Source organism: Equus asinus, chromosome 11 (genome assembly GCF_041296235.1).
Source record: "Equus asinus isolate D_3611 breed Donkey chromosome 11, EquAss-T2T_v2, whole genome shotgun sequence".
Taxonomy (NCBI): Eukaryota; Metazoa; Chordata; class Mammalia; order Perissodactyla; family Equidae; genus Equus; species Equus asinus.
The window spans coordinates 30,968,930-30,989,356 of NC_091800.1; the positions used below are offsets into that span (position 1 = coordinate 30,968,930).

The 20,427-nt window shown below is 43.5% G+C and overlaps 1 protein-coding gene across 13 annotated transcripts in view; it reads left to right on the top strand.

The window, feature by feature from the left end:
* The window catches only part of ENOX1 (ecto-NOX disulfide-thiol exchanger 1), a 533,277-nt gene that overhangs the window by 378,191 nt on the left and 134,659 nt on the right, over nucleotides 1-20,427 (top strand). For all 13 annotated transcript variants that reach the window (XM_070480830.1, XM_070480828.1, XM_070480825.1 and 10 more), the window contains 3 exons: nucleotides 8,975-9,148; nucleotides 10,371-10,577; nucleotides 14,111-14,344. In XM_070480830.1, coding sequence (XP_070336931.1) covers nucleotides 8,975-9,148; nucleotides 10,371-10,577; nucleotides 14,111-14,344 — 615 coding nt within the window. The remainder of the gene's footprint in view (nucleotides 1-8,974; nucleotides 9,149-10,370; nucleotides 10,578-14,110; nucleotides 14,345-20,427) is intronic.

Below are 20,427 nucleotides of genomic sequence, written 5' to 3' on the forward strand. Positions count from 1 at the left end.
ATTATATAACAGTCCTGCTGTACAAAGTCACATAACATCATACAGAGAGAAAATTAATCATCAGCTAATGAGATAGGGATGTGAAAAGAAGTTTGAAAGAAGTAATTTAGAGGCCCCAATTAGGGTCTATTCTCATGGTCTCCCATGGGCATCACTGGCTGATCCCAGGTCCAGGGGTGTGAGAAGGGCACGGAGGGAGAGAGTGGAGGGGGAGAAGGGCAGGAGAGGAGGGAGGAAGATAGAAAGCTACAGCTTCTGGTCACACAAAGAGGCTTTTGCAATGCTCCAGATGAGAGCTAATGAGAACCTAAATAGCAAGGGCAACAAAAAAGATGATGATGTAGAAAACCTTTCAAAGGTGGGTCTGTCTGAAAGGTTTTGGCACGTTACTGAATGTGGTTGCCTATGGAGGTTTTAAACTAGGAACTAAGGGGAAAGGGGAGTACCATTAAAAGAAATAGGCAAACTCTGACGTTCCTTATTCTGCTCCAGGGTGTCTAATAGGAGTGGAGTAGGATAGATGCCCTGGATGTGGTAGATGGATTGCTGAGGAGTACATTCAGACAAGAAGTAGAAACCAGTGAGAAGGCACCAGTAGGCCACGGGGCAGGGAAAATAACTTAGCTTGAGCTTCCCACACAAGGAATGAAGAGTAACTCCACCATGTGCAATGAGACTTAGCAATGGCCCTCAAAACTGGAACTCAACAACAAAGGGTTCAGAAGAAGTAAACGTTAGGGGGAAGGAGTCTAGGTGAATTTGTCTAAGAGGATCTTCCCTCCTTCCGTGGCTGAGTCTGACCTGCAAGAAGAAATCTTCTGGTGAGTTAGAAGGGGCTGGAACTTACAGAAAGAGTTGTCCTGCCATTGTATAGATGTTGAGGGCCAGTGAAGGAAAATCCAAGACAGGAGGAGAACCTAAAAGGGCAGATTTTAGAAAATTCCATGGAAAATGCAAAATCTTTTATTTTGTTTTAAAATGTCAACCTCAAAGTTGCATAATGGCATCCTGCAGAGACAAGACATGTGTGTTTTAGTTGAATGAGGTCATTTGATGTGTGTCAACTCCATGATGGACTGTCAAAAAGACTCGTTGTGATGAGATGATGGGAAGCTTTCAGCACAGGCCTGGCACAAAGCAAGCATTCAAACATGACCATTTATTTTAATCGTAATTTACCAAGTCAGCAAAAAATAGTTCAGAATTAAGAAAGGTAGAGAGCACTGTTATATAGGTCAGATTCCATCTGGCCTACTTCTGGGGATAACCCTAGACCTCAGAAGAGGTGGGTTTTAGAGGACAGTCATGTGTGGGAGGACTAAGAGAAGCGGGGTGCTGAGGCCAGATGAGAGAGGACTCAGGTATTTCTGTGAGCTTTCTTCATGGGTGTGACCAGTCATGGTAGGAAAGAGAATTAGCCCTATTACAGTACCCAGAAGTGCAGAATAAGAACAATGGATCTAACGACAGGATATCAGGTCCTGAAGCAACACTTGAGGGGTCAATTTCTCCTTGTGAAAACCATCAGAAAATGGAATGGGCCATCTTGGGAGGCAGTGAATGTACTGTCATTAGACATGTCCTAAGGAAGGCAGGATGGAGAGATGTTGGGGAACTCAGATGCACGATGATGAGGCAGCAGGACTCTCGATTCTAATTCCAGCTCCACTCTTAGCTAGCTTTGTCACTTTGGACAGTCACTTAACCTCTCTGGGCCTCAGTTTTCTCATCTCTGAATCAAGAGGGTAGGACTAGGAAATGCCCAAGTCTCTCTCAGCTTTGAAATTTAATGAGCTTTGGTGAGGTCCAGTGTCCTTTGCTTCCTTGTCAAAGTGAGCCCCTCCACACGTCCCTGGCATGTACCCGCATGGCTTTTATGCCTCAGCTGTGAGGTGCATTGTGTCTGAAGAGTGTGTTTCAGCAGGTCCAGGAAACACAGGGCGGCTTGCTTTGAGTGTGACAGCTCAGGCCTCTGTACAGAAACTGCTCTGGCATCGAATTCAAATCGCCAGGCCCCCCGGGTGAGTGGATTCCACAGAACCTTTGATAGGCTTTTCCCTCCTGCTCACCCAAGAAACATTTGCTTTTGCAGTGCATGCTCCGTGTGCAGGTTGCTGGAAAGATCTGACAGACTTCTTTTAGCAGTCAGTTATTCTCTGCACCAGTTTTGGTCAGAAGTTTTGAAATTCTCTTCACTTGGTGTCGTGTCATATTTTCAAACATGGACACAAACCTCCTCACTCGAGTCAACAGTACTTAAAATAGCTGTTGACAGCCGCATTCCTCCATCCTGCCAGCATTACATCCCCAGTCAAAGAAGACAGGGTTTTATTGATGGAATGAGGTCTGTGTTTATAACGTGTGCGCAGCAGGGCTGCAGGAGCTCGCTTAGGATGTACATCTTGGGTTTAAATGGAAAACATACCTCTCCACCTTTGGATCTCTTTGGAAAGATCACAAAAGCATTTTCAATTTTACTTTCTTGAAGATTCTACTTGTAGGCATTCACTTATCTTATAAAGTATGCTATTATGTTAATTTATAATCCGTGTGGTTGATTTGTTCTCAACAAATAAGTAGCAATCTTCAAAGTTTGCTTTTTCACAAGGGGAAAACCTAAGAGCCATTCTGCCTCCAGGGGACTGGTTTTGAACATTTCTTCTAAGAGAAGATTTAGAAATATCTTTGTATTTTTGATCCCAAGAAGTATATTTCGGGAATAGCTTTTTTACATGCCTTTTGCATATATAGAAGCCATTCTTTTTGAGAGTCAGGTGGCTGACCTGACGGCTGTCACCGCCTCCAGCACACTATGCCCCCGACTTAGTTTCCTGGGGTTGCCATAGCAAAGTACCACAAACTGGGGTGACTTAAAACAGAAACGTGTTTCCTCCCAGTTTTGGAGGTGAGAAGTCCGAAATCAAGGGCCGTGCTCTCTCTGAAGGGTTTGAGGCAGAGTCTGTTTCTCTGAGTTTCTGGTTTTCATCAGCAATCCTTGGTGTTCTTGGCTTGCAGCTGCGTCACTCCTGTCACTGCCGCCATCACCACACGGCCCTCTGTGTGTCTGTCTGTGTCTCTTCTCATCTTCGTATAAGGACACAGTCCTATTAGACAGGGCCCACCCTCATCAAGTATGACCTCATCTTAACCTGATTACATCCGCAAAGACCCTGTTTCTAAATAAAGTCACATTCGCAGGTACCAGGGGCGAAAGGACGTCAACACATCTTTTCAGGCAGGCATAATTCAAACCGTAACACCCCCACCCCAGACTAGTTTTGATGCCCCCATCTCTGTGTTCCCATAGCACCTCTTATTTAAATGTCTCACAACAGTTGTCATGGTGTACTGTCATTTTGTTTCATTGGTTCTGCCACTAGACTATCACTTCCTTGAAGGAAGGACTCATATCTTATAATGTCTTTGCAGGCAAAGTACCCACAAAACATTCAACACCTCATAGGCACTCAAACGTTCGTCAAATCAAACGCTTCATCATTGTCACCATGATCCTTTATGTGCATACAATATTAACAATATATTTACATAAGGTTACAAAAATATTATTATATGTAAAAAAAAATTTATGAATGTATCTAACCGCTGCCATTTGTTGTATATTTACCATGTGATGGACATCATGTTAAACACTTTGGGCTTTTTTTATCCCATTTAATCCTCACAAGAATATTAAAATTTAAATGTGATTATCCCCATTTTACAGATATTATAAATGAGGCTTATTAGAAAGATTAGTTAAATTTTCTGAAGTCACACAGCTGGTGCATGAGAGACCCAGGCCCTGATCACAGGTATATTTGATTCCAGACTTGGGCTCTTAAAGCTTGGATATCCTGCTTTCACACGGATTGTCCTCGCTGATGCTCCCACTTTGTGGAGGTGGTACAACTGGCATTCTTACTCACTTCCACCTGGTGAGGATACTGACGCCCAGAGAGGTTAAGGAACCAGTCAGGCTGATGGTCACCCAGCTGTGCTCAGATCTTTTTATACTTCATGATCACCTTTTTCAAAACTACTTTTTTGTATTGATCACAAAATGATTTTTAAGGATATTAGAGAAAAGGAGGACATGGAATGAAAAAAGCATTACTTTAATAGTCCATGAAAAAGCATTACTTTAATAGTCCATGATCTTAACTGGAATTATAGAAGAGCAGGGCTTGTCAATTGCAATGGGGAACTATTGTGAGAAACAGTCTCTCCATCCTAAATTTCCAGTAAACAGGATGTCCTCGAGTATCACGTGGTTTGTCTGTCAGTGACGGTAGATCATATTTTGAGTCAATAATTCTTCTGGAGAAAAGAGAGGAGCTACCGCTTGTTTTCAGAGCCCCTCCAGCCTGTCTCTCTGCCCTGTCCAAGTCCCGGCCCTTGGCCCCCACACACTTGGCATCTCCCTGGACTTGAGGTCCTATCTGGGTCTCAGGTAGGAGGAAGGGCTCCCTGGAGCCCTGCTTTCTGAGACTCAGCATCCAGCTGGGCTTAATGCTGGTCAGGCTCTGACCTGTGCCCTAGGGACTGCTAACTGGGGTATCTGCCTTCTTTCACAAGCCGCAGGCCTCGGTTCTAGTGTCTGGATCCAGTCTTGCTTCTCCAGCCTGAGTCCCAGCCTAGGTAACCTGCCTGATTGCCTTGTATTTCCCAACCCGTGACCCCATAGTATTGTCACTAAATCCCTGTTCCCCCTGGACCAGGGGGGTTCAGGCCCTGTGACCTGCGGATGGAGTTCCCCGACAAAGCTGGTCTGCCTGGTCTTGTGTTTGTCGGCTGCTAATGATCTCTACCCGGGACTGGATCTATAATGCTACCATTGGGCCTGATGACCACCTCTTTTCTCTTATTATTCTCTTGGAACACTATGTCCTGTTCCGAGCTGGATTTGTTCCTGGCACGGACAGCTCACTTCTGTCCCCTCAGCTCCAGCACAGCCCAGCATCCACCTCCCACCTAACCTAGTCGTGTCCAGCCTTGACTGGAGACAGGACGCTACTGCCTTTCTTTCAAATGAGATCTATTTCTCACCTCAAATGGGAGACTCTTTGCCGAGGCATTGACTGGAAAGGGCAGAAAAGGGGCAAGCCACTGCGAGGGGCAGCGGACAAAGAGAAAAGGAGGGATGGCAGGCAGCACATCCGGAGGCCTGTCTCCGGTCAAGGCTGGACATAACTAGGTTAGGCGGGGCGTGGACCTGGGCTGTGCTGCAGCTGAGGGGACAGAGGTGAGCTGTCCGTGCCGCCACAGCCGGGGCCTCTGGCCTGGCGGAGTGCACATCTGACCTTCAGTGGCTGCCATCCCTGTGAGAATGAAGTCAAAATATACTAGCTCAAACCACAAGATCCCTCCTAATCTGATCTGAGTCCTGCTGCGGCTCAGTACGTTGCAGCCACACTGTCGCACACTCACCATGCTGTAGCTGTGGACCATTGTTTGGAACTCCCAGGCCTGTCGGGCTCTCCCCGGCAGGGCCCTTCCTGGACCGCTCTCCCAGCCTCCTGAGTCTCAGTTCACATTCTCAACTCTTCCGCTGAGTTTGGTGCCAACCTTGATGGTCTCAAACCCTGTGATTTCCCAAGTGGGGAACATGTGATGGTTACCGGTAACTCCAGATATTGGCAATAATGTGTGCCCTGTAATTGTGGAATGAATGAGTGAGTGAATGAAAGAAACTGCCGTGCCTCTCAAATCCTGAACACAAAACCCCAGCCCGCCCTCTGAAAAATGCCCTAGAGTCTAATTGATAAAACTCTTAACTACGTGTGAATCAGTAAACAGGATTTTTGTTTCTGTTTTTGTCCTGTCCATTGGGAAAAGAGAACTAAAAAGAAACGTTTGCTGAGTCCTGGCCTTGCCGCTTCTGTGTCTGTGGTCAGCGATAGACAGAGGAGCCGGACAGGGCTGCGGGCTTTGAAATAAATAACCCTTCCTCTATTTTAAGTACAGTTTTTAAAAAGAAAGTTCTACTATATACTTAATTGGATTCTTTCTTGCTGCAATTTAAACCTCTTCCTTTTTTCCCTGAGTGGAATTAGAACTCATTATCTCTGAAGTTCACAGGGGCACCTTTTCTAAGTAAGACAAGGAACTGACTCTTAGAGCGTACGTTCTCTCCTCACCTTTGTCTTCCTGTGAGCGTGTCTCTCTCAGACTTTCCAGAATTGTGCATTTGCTTTAACGAGTTAGTACATAATACATTCCTGTGCTTTTTGAGAAAACAATTTCCATCTGCTCATATATTGTTAAAAAGTAATGGGTTCTTACTTTCTTTTAAAAAAGTCTCATCCTTCCCTACTTCCCTCTCTCGAATACTGAAGCTCAGATCCTGTGAGCTCCCACATAATTTAAGTGTTAATTCCTTCCTCAGCTCTTGTCAAGCTACTGCACACACCATACAGGTTCCATTAAACCTCATAGTCTGTGCATGCTGATGTCTCAGAAAAAGCAAAGTAGCTCTTGCTGGATATTAAAATATCTTGCTCAAGAGTAGCGTCTTTCATCCCCATTTCTGAAGACGTATTTATTTATTTGGCCTTCAAAAAGAAAACAGAAGTCTGTCACAACTAAAGAGAATGCAAGTGCTGAGCTCTTCATTTCATTTGCGGAGACCATCTGGTTCTGATAATTCACAGGGCTCGCGTGTCAGGGTTTGCCGTCCTGAGCAGTTTCAGTCTTAAATCACCCTGTGTTGGCAAACAATAGTGAGGGCCGGGCCAGGAAAGAAACAGACGGATCTTATGGACGAAATGAGATTAAATAAAGGCATAAGCATGCCAATATTCCCATTGCCAATATTCCTATTTCTAATATATTTACCTTGGAAGCCACTATGTTATTTTAATGATGATGACATTGAAAACCATTCTATTCTGGAACTTCTCTTTTAGAGTTGGCATCTGAATCAGAGGGCTACATCTTGATTTTTTTTTTTAAGAGTAAATTTTTAGTAGTGGCATGTATTAGGTGAATGATCAAGTTGGGTCATTCTAGGTGGAAACTTTGAAGTAGTCAAAAGAGATGAGTTTAAATATGGAGCCAGGGACCCAGGCCCTAGTTCTGACTCTCATTTGTTTGCTTTGTGATGTTGGAAATTTCACTGCACTGCTTTAAGCCTCAATTTCTTTATCTGTAAAATGGGAATAAGACCTGTGAAACTTGATGGGGATTTCAAATGAATAAGCAAAGTTTGAGTCTTGTCTTTGTTGCTTCTAAACTTTTATGTCTTTTGTATATCACTTCGTTTTGAGCAACATCAGAACAGAATCCTGGAGTCCTAGAATGCTAGTGGTCCAAGAGATTATCCTGTCAGAAATCTCATGTTACAGACGAGGAAACTGAGAACCATAATGACTAGAAGAAGTACCTCGAATGTGAAGGTCACTACTTTAACACAGAATGCTTCTTTGGCATTTACATTTAGGGGTATTTAAAAAAAAAAAAAAAAAAAAAAAGACCCAAACCAAAAATAACCCCTGATTTTATTGAAGTCACACTGCTACGCTATCAAATTAAATGGATTTCCTAATAAATGGGACAGCAGTCCTCTTGGGCTCATAGATCAGGATCACTCTGCATATTCTGTTTAACCCAGAGGAGGAGTGGAAATATCCAGGGTAGCTGGAGGGAAGCTGTAATAAACCTTCTCCCAGAAAGGGAAACTTTATGCTGGTCCTTCAGTATCCTCTGGAGTGTCTTTGTAAACAAAGAGTGTAGTTGTCATTTCATCTGCCTCTGGGCTTATCTGATGTTTCAGCACAGGAGAGTAAGGAGTGAGGCCACGCAGGGGGCCAAAGGTGGGCTAGACATGAAAACCACAAAGGAGAGGGGGCAGGAAGGAAGAATGGAATAATCCAGGATGAGGAGGGAGAAAAAGATAGGAGAGGAAGAGAAAAGAAGAGAAGGAAGTTTCACCCTTGAGGACTGTAGGAAGGGTCACCATGACTATTCCTGGTGGCATCTGTGCTGCTACTGTTTGTCTTCCTGGGAACATTATCACACCACCAGTGTGAGTATCTGTTTCTTGTAAACAGACAAACTCTCAGGAGAGGGGTTCCCCTTTGCAGCTACTCTTAGAAACTCAATACAGTATTTTGTAACAATCCCTGCTCTTACAAAGGTCTTATTTAAGAAAAAAAAAAATCCCTGTACATCACCTTTGTAATTACTTCTTCATTATCACACTAAAAATAAGTCAGTGTTTATATTGGAAAAATCCATCCTTTTTGCCCCCTTCCATTTTTTATACAGGCATAAATTTGTTTTTCACACAAGACATGAAGATTTCAGAAGGGTGGGTCAATTATTTGTCAGTTGAACTATAGGAAAAATGTGTGATTATCCAATCGAACTCAGAAGCGTATATAGCTAATTTTGTGCCTACATGTATCTAACCCAGCCATAGTAATTATAATCACTCTTTGTTTTTTATTTCCTGGGGGAGATAGGTTAGGTTGGACCTGAATGTATCATTATAAAGTATGCACATATAAATTGAACTTTCCTAAATCTAGGTCATTTGGGTAAGAAGGCTCTTTTGATAAAACCAAGTTGACAATTAGATTCACCGGGCACTTCAACATTAAATGATATTCTTCCCACATTCTGGGTCATAAGGCAGTGTAAACAATACACCAATGTTAAGAAACACAAAATCGCATTCACAATAATAGCAAAGCTTCATGGTGCATGATTTTACACTTTCATATGCTGTGTTCTGTTCTGCCGTGTTAATATTTTAAGTAATATAATTTCCTTTTCTCATAGTTTTAAGTTCATCTTTCATTTTCTCTTTACCTTTCTTGAAGAGCTTATTATAATGCTACATCTTATGCCAGGAGAAAATCCTAAAAAATAAAAAGCATAAAGGCAAATAATCTTTGCAGGAATGCAGCAAAAACAACAACGAAAATTGATTTAAGATCCTCCAGCAAAAATGTTTATCTTGTGTTCTTTACAGACTCAATCTGTGTACCAGGCTTTGATCCAGGCCTCAACATGATGACTGGAATCACCCCCATTAACCCAATGATACCAGGCCTGGGGCTGGTACCACCCCCACCGCCAACAGAAGTGGCTGTCGTCAAAGAAATAATCCACTGCAAAAGTTGTACCCTTTTTCCTCAAAATCCAAGTAAGTGATGCGTTGAGAAATATTTGCTCATCAATTTAAATTTCTTTTTTAGTGTAGTATTGCATTCATGTTCAGATATGACTCAAAATTTTGCCACATAGATACACAGAGTGGGGATCCATTCTGCAGAAAGTCTCTATTTCTAGATTAGGACAAATATATGGGCATGTGTCCATGTGTCTGTCCAGGAGCTAAATTGATACCCTGAAGGCAGTATGTTTGAGGATGCATATCGAGCATTAAGAATGTTTTTACGTGCAATGAAGCCTAGCATTTGCTGCAGAACATAGTGTGAAATACGTGAGCACTTCCATCCATCTTCACAAATGTGGGAGAAAAAACTCTGAAATGTGTTTTGCTAGATGGAAAATTGAATTAATTTGGCAGTTTGCAGTTTTGGGGGGAGCCTGCATCTCAGAGTTTCTGGACCAAATTGCATCTGCTTGAAGGAAACATACATTTGATGAAATAAATGGGCGAGAATTTTTTTTTCCATTTAGCCTCAGATACTACGTTTATGGGCTTAAATAGCTAGAATTTTTTTTTATTCATATTAATCAGTGTTGCCTTTTTTAAGTGGACTTTTCAGAAGATTGCTTTAGTAATCTACATATAAACTAGGTAAAATGTTGTGACAGTGTACATTTTATCTTTTTAGACAGCCTCCCCCAAATTTAATAGTTTGCTCATTTAAATGCGAATAATAATAATTTTTTTAAAAAAGTATTTCTTCCAGGCCCGGTGTTTCCCGGCCAAGTAAGTCGTGCGCGTGCTTCCATGTCTGCTCCCTGTGTCCCGCCTTACTGCGCCATTATCCCGCCACGAGACAAAGCAGATAGCAAGCCGAGGCTTTTCATCACGTTGTCATTTCATCGTGCTTTGTACTCTGTGAAGTGTTTTTCCCCTTTTTTCTGGGAAAAAAACACTTCTGCATTATGAAGGAGAAATGAAATTATGCTAACATTTGCTTTATCTTTGTTCGCGGACAAGCATAGCCACTGTGTGTAGAAATGAACAGAGACAGTAAAGAAAGGTTGGGAGGAGGAAGGGAGAGGAACTTAAAAAACAAGACAGCCCGGGATCAATGTAAGTTGGTATAGAAATCTATCATTACTCAGAACGAAGAAAGTTACTCTGCAAGTCTGGCTTTTGCCGGGTGAACCTGAAAAAAACAGCGCAGAGAAATAAAAGGCCAAACCTTCTGTTTTGTTGTGATTATTAGATCTTCCACCTCCTTCCACAAGAGAACGACCTCCTGGGTGTAAGACTGTGTTTGTCGGAGGATTACCAGAAAATGCTACTGAGGAAATTATTCAAGAAGTCTTTGAGCAGTGCGGTGATATTACAGCGATTCGGAAAAGCAAGAAGAATTTTTGTCACATTCGCTTTGCAGAGGAATTCATGGTTGATAAAGCCATTTACCTTTCTGGTACTTTGCATTACATAAGGGGTTTTCCAGGCATTTTGTTATGTTTTGTGATGTTAATATGAGCTTGTTCCCCTTTCCCTTAATGCACAATAAAGTCCTCACAGTTTGGGGCTAGAAGAGGAGGAATTCTGCCTTTTTCCTTGCCTGCCAGAAGCTCTCTGTTAAGTCTGTGAATGTACCTCACCACAGGAACGGTCCCCCACCACCCCGTCTTTAGGAATTCCATCGTTTCTAATTAATGTTCTCAAGTGCTTATTAGATGAAAAGCAATATTATGAATACTGAGGACCATTATTATTATTGGATGTGATTCTCTGGGGGGATAAAGTACTCTCTCAGCATAATTTCAGTTTTTCAAAATTGGTTCACTTTCTAGACACCAGGGTACCAAATCAAGGTCAGTTGCTCACAGAAAATAGTTGGTGGGCCCTAGGGGAAGGCCCAAATCATTGCCCAGTTGCGAGTGCATTTAGCTTGGTTAAGCCCGCCCCATGATCCCTGCTTCTTTGGTGCCAGTTTATATGGGAAACTTTTACAGATGTTGAAATTAGACCTAATGCCGCCTTCCACTCTGTGGGTGTTGAAGCAAGTGTATGGAGTCTGTCAACAATGCCCTTGCCAAATCTAAGAATTATGGGGCCGGTATTGATAACGTGGCTTCAGAAGGACGTATTTTTATATTTGACTCATTGCCATTCCCTCACACTCTCCATCTGCATATTTCAGTCTGTCACTCAGAGCACCACCTCCCTATTCCTGAGGCAAAGCTAATGGGGGGAGGTGAGAAGAGAACAGGAAAAAAACCACACACAGCTGAATATTACTGCCAGGTTTACTTCATCTCTGCAGGTGGCCCCTATTGCCATGAAATTCTCTTGCAAACCCCAGCAGCCTTGGGGTTATTCCAGCCCCGCACAGACCTTCCTGAACTAGTGATATGGAGAACTTTAAAACCGTTATTCTGATAAAACCTTACAAAGTGGAAAAAAAAAATCTGAAAGCATTCCAAAATGGAGATGGAAGACAAAACATAGACTGAAAATATTTTACAGCACACTAACAGCTCTGTTTTACTTTTCACGTATTCTTTGCTATAGCATCAGAGCAATCTATTAGACAATGGAGGATTCTGTCGAGCGCATGCACTGGGTTTCACATGCCCTGGGCAAGACAACCTCTCTCTGAGCCTCTTTCATCTGCAAAATCGAGACAGTAACAGTACTACCTCTTAGGGTTGTTATGAGGAATAAATCAAAATAATGGATACTAAGTGCTTAGCAGGGCGCCTGCAACATAGGAGCCATTCAGTAAATGGTTGTTTTTAACACCAGTATCCGGAATTCTTGTTTCTCAGGAACCCTGTCTGGGAACTTGGGTTCCAAGCACAGCTCTCCCAATCAAACTATTACTTTACCTGCCCCACCCCCCCATTAAATGAGAGGATTAGACTAGATCATAGGTGCTTTTCAACACTGACATAATACGATGCTTAAACCCAATCAGAAACCCCATAAGACACTGCCAAAGACAAAGAGGCCCAAATTTAGGCACCTGAAAGGTATTCCTTTATTTATGACTTGATGCTTTGCTTTTCCCAGCTCGGGCCCTTGTCCTGCTTCTCAGCGGGGCCCTGACTGTTCCCCGGTTTGCCCCATTGTGACAGGAGGAACCCACAGCCAAAGCCTCACCTCCGGCCTCCCTGCCCTTGGGGCACAGGAGTCTCCTGGCTCCGCCTCAGCTGCCCCGCAGAGGCTGCAGCATCAGTCCAGGGAAGATCTGAAAGGCTGATTAATTGGAGGGGCAGGATGGAAGGAAGGCTGCCCCTCCTGCTTGCGAGCTTCTGCGAGCCTGAGCCCAGCTGGAAGGCCTGTCTAATTTTAGGGCCGTTCGAATTTGAAGGCCGAGCTAATTTTAGACTCAGCCTCATCAGGGTCTCTTTTAAGGCCTTAATGATGATGTTTTGGTGAAAGAGAGGGTGCTTTTTGGAACCAGAGATGTCTGAAAAGCGATGCTCCGGACATGAGCAGGGGAAAGTTGCCTGGCCAGTTGGGACAGCTGGCCAGTCTCAGGCCATCCTGCCTGCTCAGCTGTTATGTATATATCATTGTGCCTGCTGACTTGTTAAGTTTCCATGGCCCACAACCAAGATACACTCTGCTTTAGCATTAATTCTGCTCATCTGTGATCAGATGTTGGTGTTTTTTGTAGGTATTATATCTTACCATTTTTAGATACCACCGATGAAAGCTAGGAGGGAGAAGGGCATACCAGGAATCAGATGTGAGCTCTGTTTCATATTTGTAACTTTTCAAAGGTGTGAAGTGCCCTGCTGGGGAAAAGCCAGCCTCAACAGGGATTTTTCAGCTGAGTTTCAACCCCAAATACCAAGATAATCCATTGAAATCTACCACGAGATCTTGAACATCAGTGCAGTGCAACCTAGCATTTCACAGTGGGTTCTTCTTTGCAAAGCCCCTGCACAGCGAAAGTGCTTATTTTTGCTCTCTCCTCCGGCCACCCCTGACAGCCGTGGTCCCGCTGGGACCTGAATTTATGTTTTCAAAATCTGAGTACCCCAAACTGAAGAGCAACCTCAAAGCTGAGTCTTCCTCATTTGAAGTTAGGCTCACTGGCTGGTTTTGGTTCTGTTTGTGTTGATTTCTCAGATCAAGTTTCTCTTCATAATCTATGTTGGGTAGCTCATAGTAAATCCCCCAAAGATTTCCAGGCCCGTTTTTGGTCTAGCTCTGGGCTCTCGCATGCACTCCCGCGGCCTTCAAAGATTGTGTGGACAATTTGTGCTGTGCTGCATGCCAGATGAGGTGCCGCCGGGCTGTGAGGAAGGCAGAGGCGAGGCCACTTGATTGAAGGTAAAATATTCTCCTGCGTGCCCTAGAGGATAAGTGGAAATAAAACAGCATTGCAAAATTGCCTCGGTAATTGTGGCTTTAGCAGCTGCCGAGAGAGAATTGAGCAGCAGCGTTTTTCTAGGGGAATGAAGTGATAGCCTGTGACTGAGGTGTGGTGGAATTTGCTTTGTAGATCTTTTTAAATAACATAGATACTCTTTATTTACTCCTACTCCACCTCTTTCTAAAAAGAATTTGAGAGCTTATGCAATAGAGTTACAGCAAATTGAAAATATAATATCAAGGCCATAAAAAAGGGGGAAAAAATGCTACATGCCAAATTTGTTTCTGAGCTTCCTGGAAGCCAGAGGGAAGAAGGAGTTGTGGTAAGTACCTTGGTTCTTGAGATCATCCTCCGTAACACTGGCTTGAAGACTGGCAGGTGACCCTGTGAGACACCTCCCAGAGGTGTGTTTATCCCCAAATTTATAAGAGGCTTAACGTGGCAGAGCTTCCAGGTTCCGGGGGAAGATAACTGCTTCCCACCTCCCATGGGGAGGGTGTCTTTTGTAAGGGCACAGAAATAAGTGAGAGCTCCCTGCTAGTGCACCCCGGGGGCCTGGACCAAACTGCACCCTTGTCATTGTTGCACTGTGATGTGACCTGACTTTCCATTGGTTTCAGGTTACCGGATGCGATTGGGGTCTAGCACGGACAAAAAGGATTCAGGCCGCCTTCACGTGGACTTTGCCCAGGCCAGGGACGACTTCTACGAGTGGGAATGCAAGCAGAGGATGCGCGCCCGCGAGGAGCGGCACCGGCGCAAACTGGAGGAGGATCGGCTGCGGCCGCCCTCGCCGCCGGCCATAATGCACTACTCGGAGCACGAGGCCGCCCTGCTGGCCGAGAAGCTGAAAGGTATGAGGCCGTTCACGCTCGCTGTCGTTCCTCAGCGTTAGCCAATGCTCACTAAAAGAAAAACGCAGTGATCCCAAAGCGCAGAAACCCCATGTGTTTTTGTTGTCCCTTCATGTGCTGATTTCATGTGAACTGGGTCACCTGGAAGCAGGAGACACCTGGATTTCCACATGTTGGTTGGAACACAGCCCTGCCCCTTTCCAGTGCTTTCACGTGTGTTCTCATGAATAAGTGAGTAGTGTAATCAACAAAACTCATGGAAGGAGGGGCACGAGAGTCATCAGCGCCAGCCCCAAAGCAGGCTACTAGCTTCTGACTTGTGTTGATTGACTGGGCCAGTGTCTACTCCTGTGGTTGGGCAGGTCCTGGGGTTTCCCCGGCTCTGTAGAGTTTGCACCTGTGGTGGACCCTCAACACCTCCCTTGAAGCACATCCGAAACGGAGGTGGGGTCTGTGGAGGATAGAAGAGAAATGTAGACTAGGATCCCTGTCTTTAGAGATGAAATTGAAGGACACTCCTAACACCTACAGGATAATTAGGAAGAAGAGCACATATATTTCTTTTCTTTAAATGTTCGCTGTGCTCCTCTTCCGGTGTTTGATGCTGTGGGAGAGAAAGACATGGACGCTTTAGAATCTGCCTATCATTTAGTACAGAGGATTGGGGAGGGACCAGATTTCGAAGTGAGGATGATGTGTGTGAACTCTGTTCCATTGTTGATCAAAGTTGTGTGACCTAAACAGCATCTGTGCATTTTACAGGCAAATGATGGTCAGACCCTCCTTAGGCCATTGGGCATGCCAGGTTTTAATGACAGAACATAGGTCACGGTCACTGGCCACATGTAGGTGTCTACAAGTAAATGACTAACTGTAATACAGAGCAAATGACCTGATTGTCAACCAACATGTGAGCAACATGCTTTGGGAACTCAGAGACAAGTGCGAATAATGTTGAGGAAGTTCTCAAGAAAGTCTTCACAGAGAAGGCAGAATTTGAACTTTGCAGGATAAGCGAGATTTTTCCCTCAGGAGAAGAAGGGGTCTAAAGAATTCCTAGTCAGAAGCTGGAGCCCTGGGAATAATGACACATGTAATAAATAGATATAACTAAGTAAATAAAACAAAGGCATGGGGGAGAAAGGCAAGTCACCTGCTCCGTCAAACACGCACACTGCATGAAAGCTTATAGAGCAAGGTGAAGCTGGAAAAGCAGTCTGGGGCCAGTTGGTGGAGCCCTGAAGGCTGCCACTGGATTTGGGTTTTATGCCATAAACAATGGGGAAGCCATTAAAGATTTCTTACAACAGGAGAGATGTGATTGATCCTTTGAGTATTTTAGAGCATAGCTTGTGTATTGATGGCAGTGTGTAAAGTGGATTGGATGTTTACACTGAAGAAAATATGTGAAAAGCTGCCCAAAACCTATTTTATGAAGATAGGAAGTTGACATTCTATTTCTTTAAAAAATAATTTTTTAAAAAAAGACTTCTTCTAGCCTTCATCCCCTGTCCAGGCCTTGGGAAGCCCTTATCAGCTGCAGTTGCCACTGAAACGTCCCATTTTAACCACAGAGTGCTTCTTGCCAATGCTTTTGGTGCATGTTCTGCTGCTCTGAAAAGGTGTGTCTTACAGATTTCAATACATACGCTGTAGCTGTCCCTTTAATAAAAAGCATATAAAATGCAAATGCAGGCATCATCTCACTTTTCCATTCAGGCTAGAAACCATAAGGAGTGGCCAGAATGAGAAAGAGCAACATCAACCAGGAGTGTTGATTTTGGAACAAATAATTTTTTTTAAAATACCCAGTACATTGTGTAGTATCAGCCTGTGAGCTTCACAGACTACACCGTATTCAGTCATGTCCGCACCTAGAAGTGGTAAAGACTAACGCCTTGGTTCTGTGACCTCGTGGAGGGATTTCACAAAAGCTTGGCATCTACGGTATGTTCTTTTTAAGAAACCAGCACAGAAGTGCCGATGCGTGTAAGAGGTACACACCATTGCCTTTCCTGTTAGAGGATAGCAGATGGGAATGTCAATTTGGTGAAGTAATTTGCAAGCCTTGCCATTTCAAAAATATATATTTATGTAGATGAGTATAATTTGCAGAATTTAGAAGCTGCACCTTTGCCAAGTACTGTGTGATCCCTTGAGGAGAGAACAGATTGGAAATTTTAATAGATGGCTGTTAGAGTAGAATGAACTAGCTGGGGATACATCTTAGGCAACAGTCAGGTAATATCAAGCTTGACAATTTCAACCCAAGCTCAGGGTTTGGAATATAAACAGCATTTAATTGCTTAGGAAATTGGCTGCCTCAGAGAGGAAATCCACTCCATGCTCCTTATAACGCTGCAAAGCCAGACAGGAGGAGCCAGGGAAACTGTTTCCCTGAAGATGATTTCATTGATGTGGAGATAAAAATGCAGTCGAGACCTAGTGAAGAAGACTGGGTGAGAAAGGAAATGGAGATGCAATGTGAAAATACCTAATTGGATTTGATTTTTTTTCTCCCCTGAGAAATCTTGCTATCTTAGGTTTATTTTTTTTTCCCATTTTACAATATACTTGTTTATTCTTAAATTTTCTTTTTGAAAATCAGCTTTATCCAGCAAAATCTATGCAAGCCAAGTCTTTATGATGACCCACAAGGTTCCCATATCCTGCCCAGTGTTAAAACTATGCACGTAGTAGCTGCTCACTAAATTCATTTCTTTCTCTCTTCCTTAGCTGTTTGGATCTATGAGCATGGTGCGTTCCCAGCCAGTAGTGCTACCAGGCATGACCAGAGGTGTAGGGAAATGATATGTGCTTGGCCATCATTCCTTTCACTCTACAAGTGTTTGTTGAGCTCTTTTTATATGCCTGGTACTGTGCTAAGCACTGGGAGGAAAGAAAACAGCATGCAAGCCCCTGCCTCAGAGAGTTTAGGTTTCTTAAGTGACAGAGGCAATTACAAAGCACTCTGTACATACTCACTATTATGCATGGGAAGAGCAGGGTGCTGTCTAGAAGAGACGCAACCAGCCAGGCAGTGGTGGGTTGAGGGAGAGGGGATCATCTGGGACCAGGTAACCCCAATCAGCGGCCACTGGGCCATCTGAAGTCAGAGGAAACAATGAGTTGTAATTGTATAGTGTATAAGGCACTAGCGTGTCTGTTACGTTAATACCAATTCTAAAAAAGAAAATTAGCGGGCACCCTGCTGATTAAATAGACATTGTTCTGAGACAATTCAACTTAATGAAGACTGACTGGGAAGTAACTGCTCACAGACCCAAAGTTTATAGCATGGCTCTGAGAAAGTGAGAAGGAGCTCAATAACACCATAATTACACTTTATTGGAAACAGTAGCACCAGGCAGATGAGATAATGAATTTCAGTGTGTCTAACAGAGACCATCCACCCCTGGAGGAACCCTGTGTTTGGACTGTGGAAGGAAGAGATTGATTTCGACAGTGAGGAAAGATTATATCCTAATTCACTGGGGGTTTCTCCTGGCAAGAGCATTTAAAAGTTTTTGTGTACTTTTTACCCCCTTTGGAAAGCTTCACCTAATCTTTCATTATGTGATGAAATGAAGAGTTTCTCTCTGCATCAGGTGAAGTTTTGACAAAGCTTTGCAAGCATCGCCCTTGGGATTCCCTGATGTGTCATTAGGAATTCAGCCCTCCTGGGATCAGCATCCCTAATTTCTGGAGGACTAGGCTCCGATTTGCATACAGAACTGCCCCTGTCAGCCTGCCAGAGGGGGAAAGGGTGGAGGTGGCGCCAGCATTTTGCTGAGATGGTTGTCAATATTTATAGTGCCAAGAAAGTAAAAATCAATAATGCTACGAGCCAAGTGGAAGTTCCATTAGCTAAAAGCCAGGCTGCCTTTCTTAGGGCAAAGGAAATATGAAGCACAGGAGCTCACGTGGGAACCGCTTCCTTGGGCATTTCTGACCTTCACAGAGGCAAGGTAGGCCATTCCAGCTGGAAGCATTTTGCTTGACCCCAAAGCAGAAATAATCAGTGCATTTTCATATTGCTTCCCTTAATTTTCTCATCTTTTACAGGTACTCAATAGTTGGGAAGTCTGTGTGTGTGTGGCGGGGGGAGATAGAGGGGAGCATTAACCATTCGTATAGCCTTTTAGCCTTTTATGCTATCCATGATTTGGAGGATAAGTAAGGTACCAGCCATTTTGATGCTTAACTGAGCAGCCAGAAAATGAAGATTTGTTTAGGGGTGTCCACTGTTTAGGGACACACAGTGAAACTTTGGGAATGTGGCAGTAGCAATGCTTTGGCCATCCTGGAATTCCCATTCTTCTTGGGTCAACATGTTATTGTACAATGTGAGCTATTTCCAGCTATCATAGAAGCCAGAAATCAGTGACACACCATTCACTATGTGTGCATGCACATGTGTGCATGTCCCTATTTCTTTGGAAAGAAAAGTGTTGTAGAATGCCTTCCTTTTTGTTTTTCTCATTCTCAAGACATTTTGTTCGAACATGGAATCTTCCCTCCTGTTGTTCCTTTATCGACTCAGCCATCAATAAGGGTCCTACAGCCCACCTAAGTTTTTATATTCACTGTCCATGGCCTGAATTTTAACCACCTATTGTTCTGAAATTCAAAGCCAAATCTTCCTCTGCACACAAAGGGGAAGAAAAAACTACTTACCAATTTGCTTCCTTTTCCCCTTCATTATCTACACATCATTTTGGTTAAAGTCCCCCACCTGCCGAGTCCTGGGCTCCGTGCCACACCCTGGGGTTTCAGATGGGACTGCAGCATGGCTCTGCCTTTGATGAGCTTGCAGTTCAAGGGCTGCTGAAGGATACTATGGCAGCGAAATCATGACCATCTTACAAATAAAAAATAAACATGCCACTGATTTTAACTCACTAATGAATGGGGAAATCAGTAAGTTAAAACTGGTTCAAAACAGAATTTGCTTTATAAAGATTTATGTTTCCTACTGGACAGAAATTCATTTGGATTTCTATGGAGAAGAATTATTTGCATTGTTATCAGTTTTTCACAATTTATGCTCTATCCCTACAGAGTCGTAAAATAACCTAGTCCAAGACAATCAAAGGTTCACACCCCTGTAGGATCAGATCATCCCAGCAGGGGCTGGAAAGGGTCCTCTAGTCCATGTCCAGCATTCCATCGAAAGGATCTGTGGTAATCTCTATGCCCATTTCCAAGCCTTCAACCTTTTTTTTCACATTTTCTTCCCTCGGATAGGGATGACAGATGTTTAAGCAGCTATTCTTTAAATGGGGGAGGGGTTTTAGGGTCAGGGCTTCACAAAGCTCCTAAGAATCACATCAGATCCTTTTAATAGTCTCCACTATCTCAGGTTTCCATTTCTGCTTTTCATTCTCTCTTAACTTAGACGAGCTTCTAACCTGCTCTCCTGGCTTTCCTTGAGTGATTTCTTCCAGTACTTCTCAAACTTTAATGTGCATATGAATCACCTGGAAGAGGATGCAGATTGTGAGTCAAGAAGCCTGAGTAAGGGCGAGTCTGCCTTTTCAACAAGCTCCCAAATGAGGTTCATGCTTGTGGTCTTTGAATAGCAAAGATTTATCCCATACGCAGTTTTTTTAATGTCTACCATATGCCAGGTGCTCAATAAACGTGGAAGAGAAGGGAAGGGAGGGAGGTTGACAATGTCAAGGTAACCAGAAATGAAATGAGATGGGTATGGATTCAGGTAGTAATAGATAATAATTAGAATCTTATTTATTCTTCACAAAGCTAAAAACGGTTATTAACTTCCCAGAATTGAAAATGCTTTCAAAAAGATTGAGTCATTTGATAAGCTGGTTAGCGCTTTGCTGCAGAAGACTTTGCTTCTGTGTGGTTATCTGACATTACTCTTAACTTTTTTTGCCAATGGCAGTGACCTCAGAGGCCTGACAGATAACAGGACCAGGGAGCTTAAGTGCCATGAGAACATTTATCTCTGGCAAACAATGTGAAAATACTCTTTCACATGGGACTTAAATGTTTATTTATCAACTGATGTTTCCCAACTTTTGACCATGAATCTGTGGCTTTCTAGTACTAATCACTGC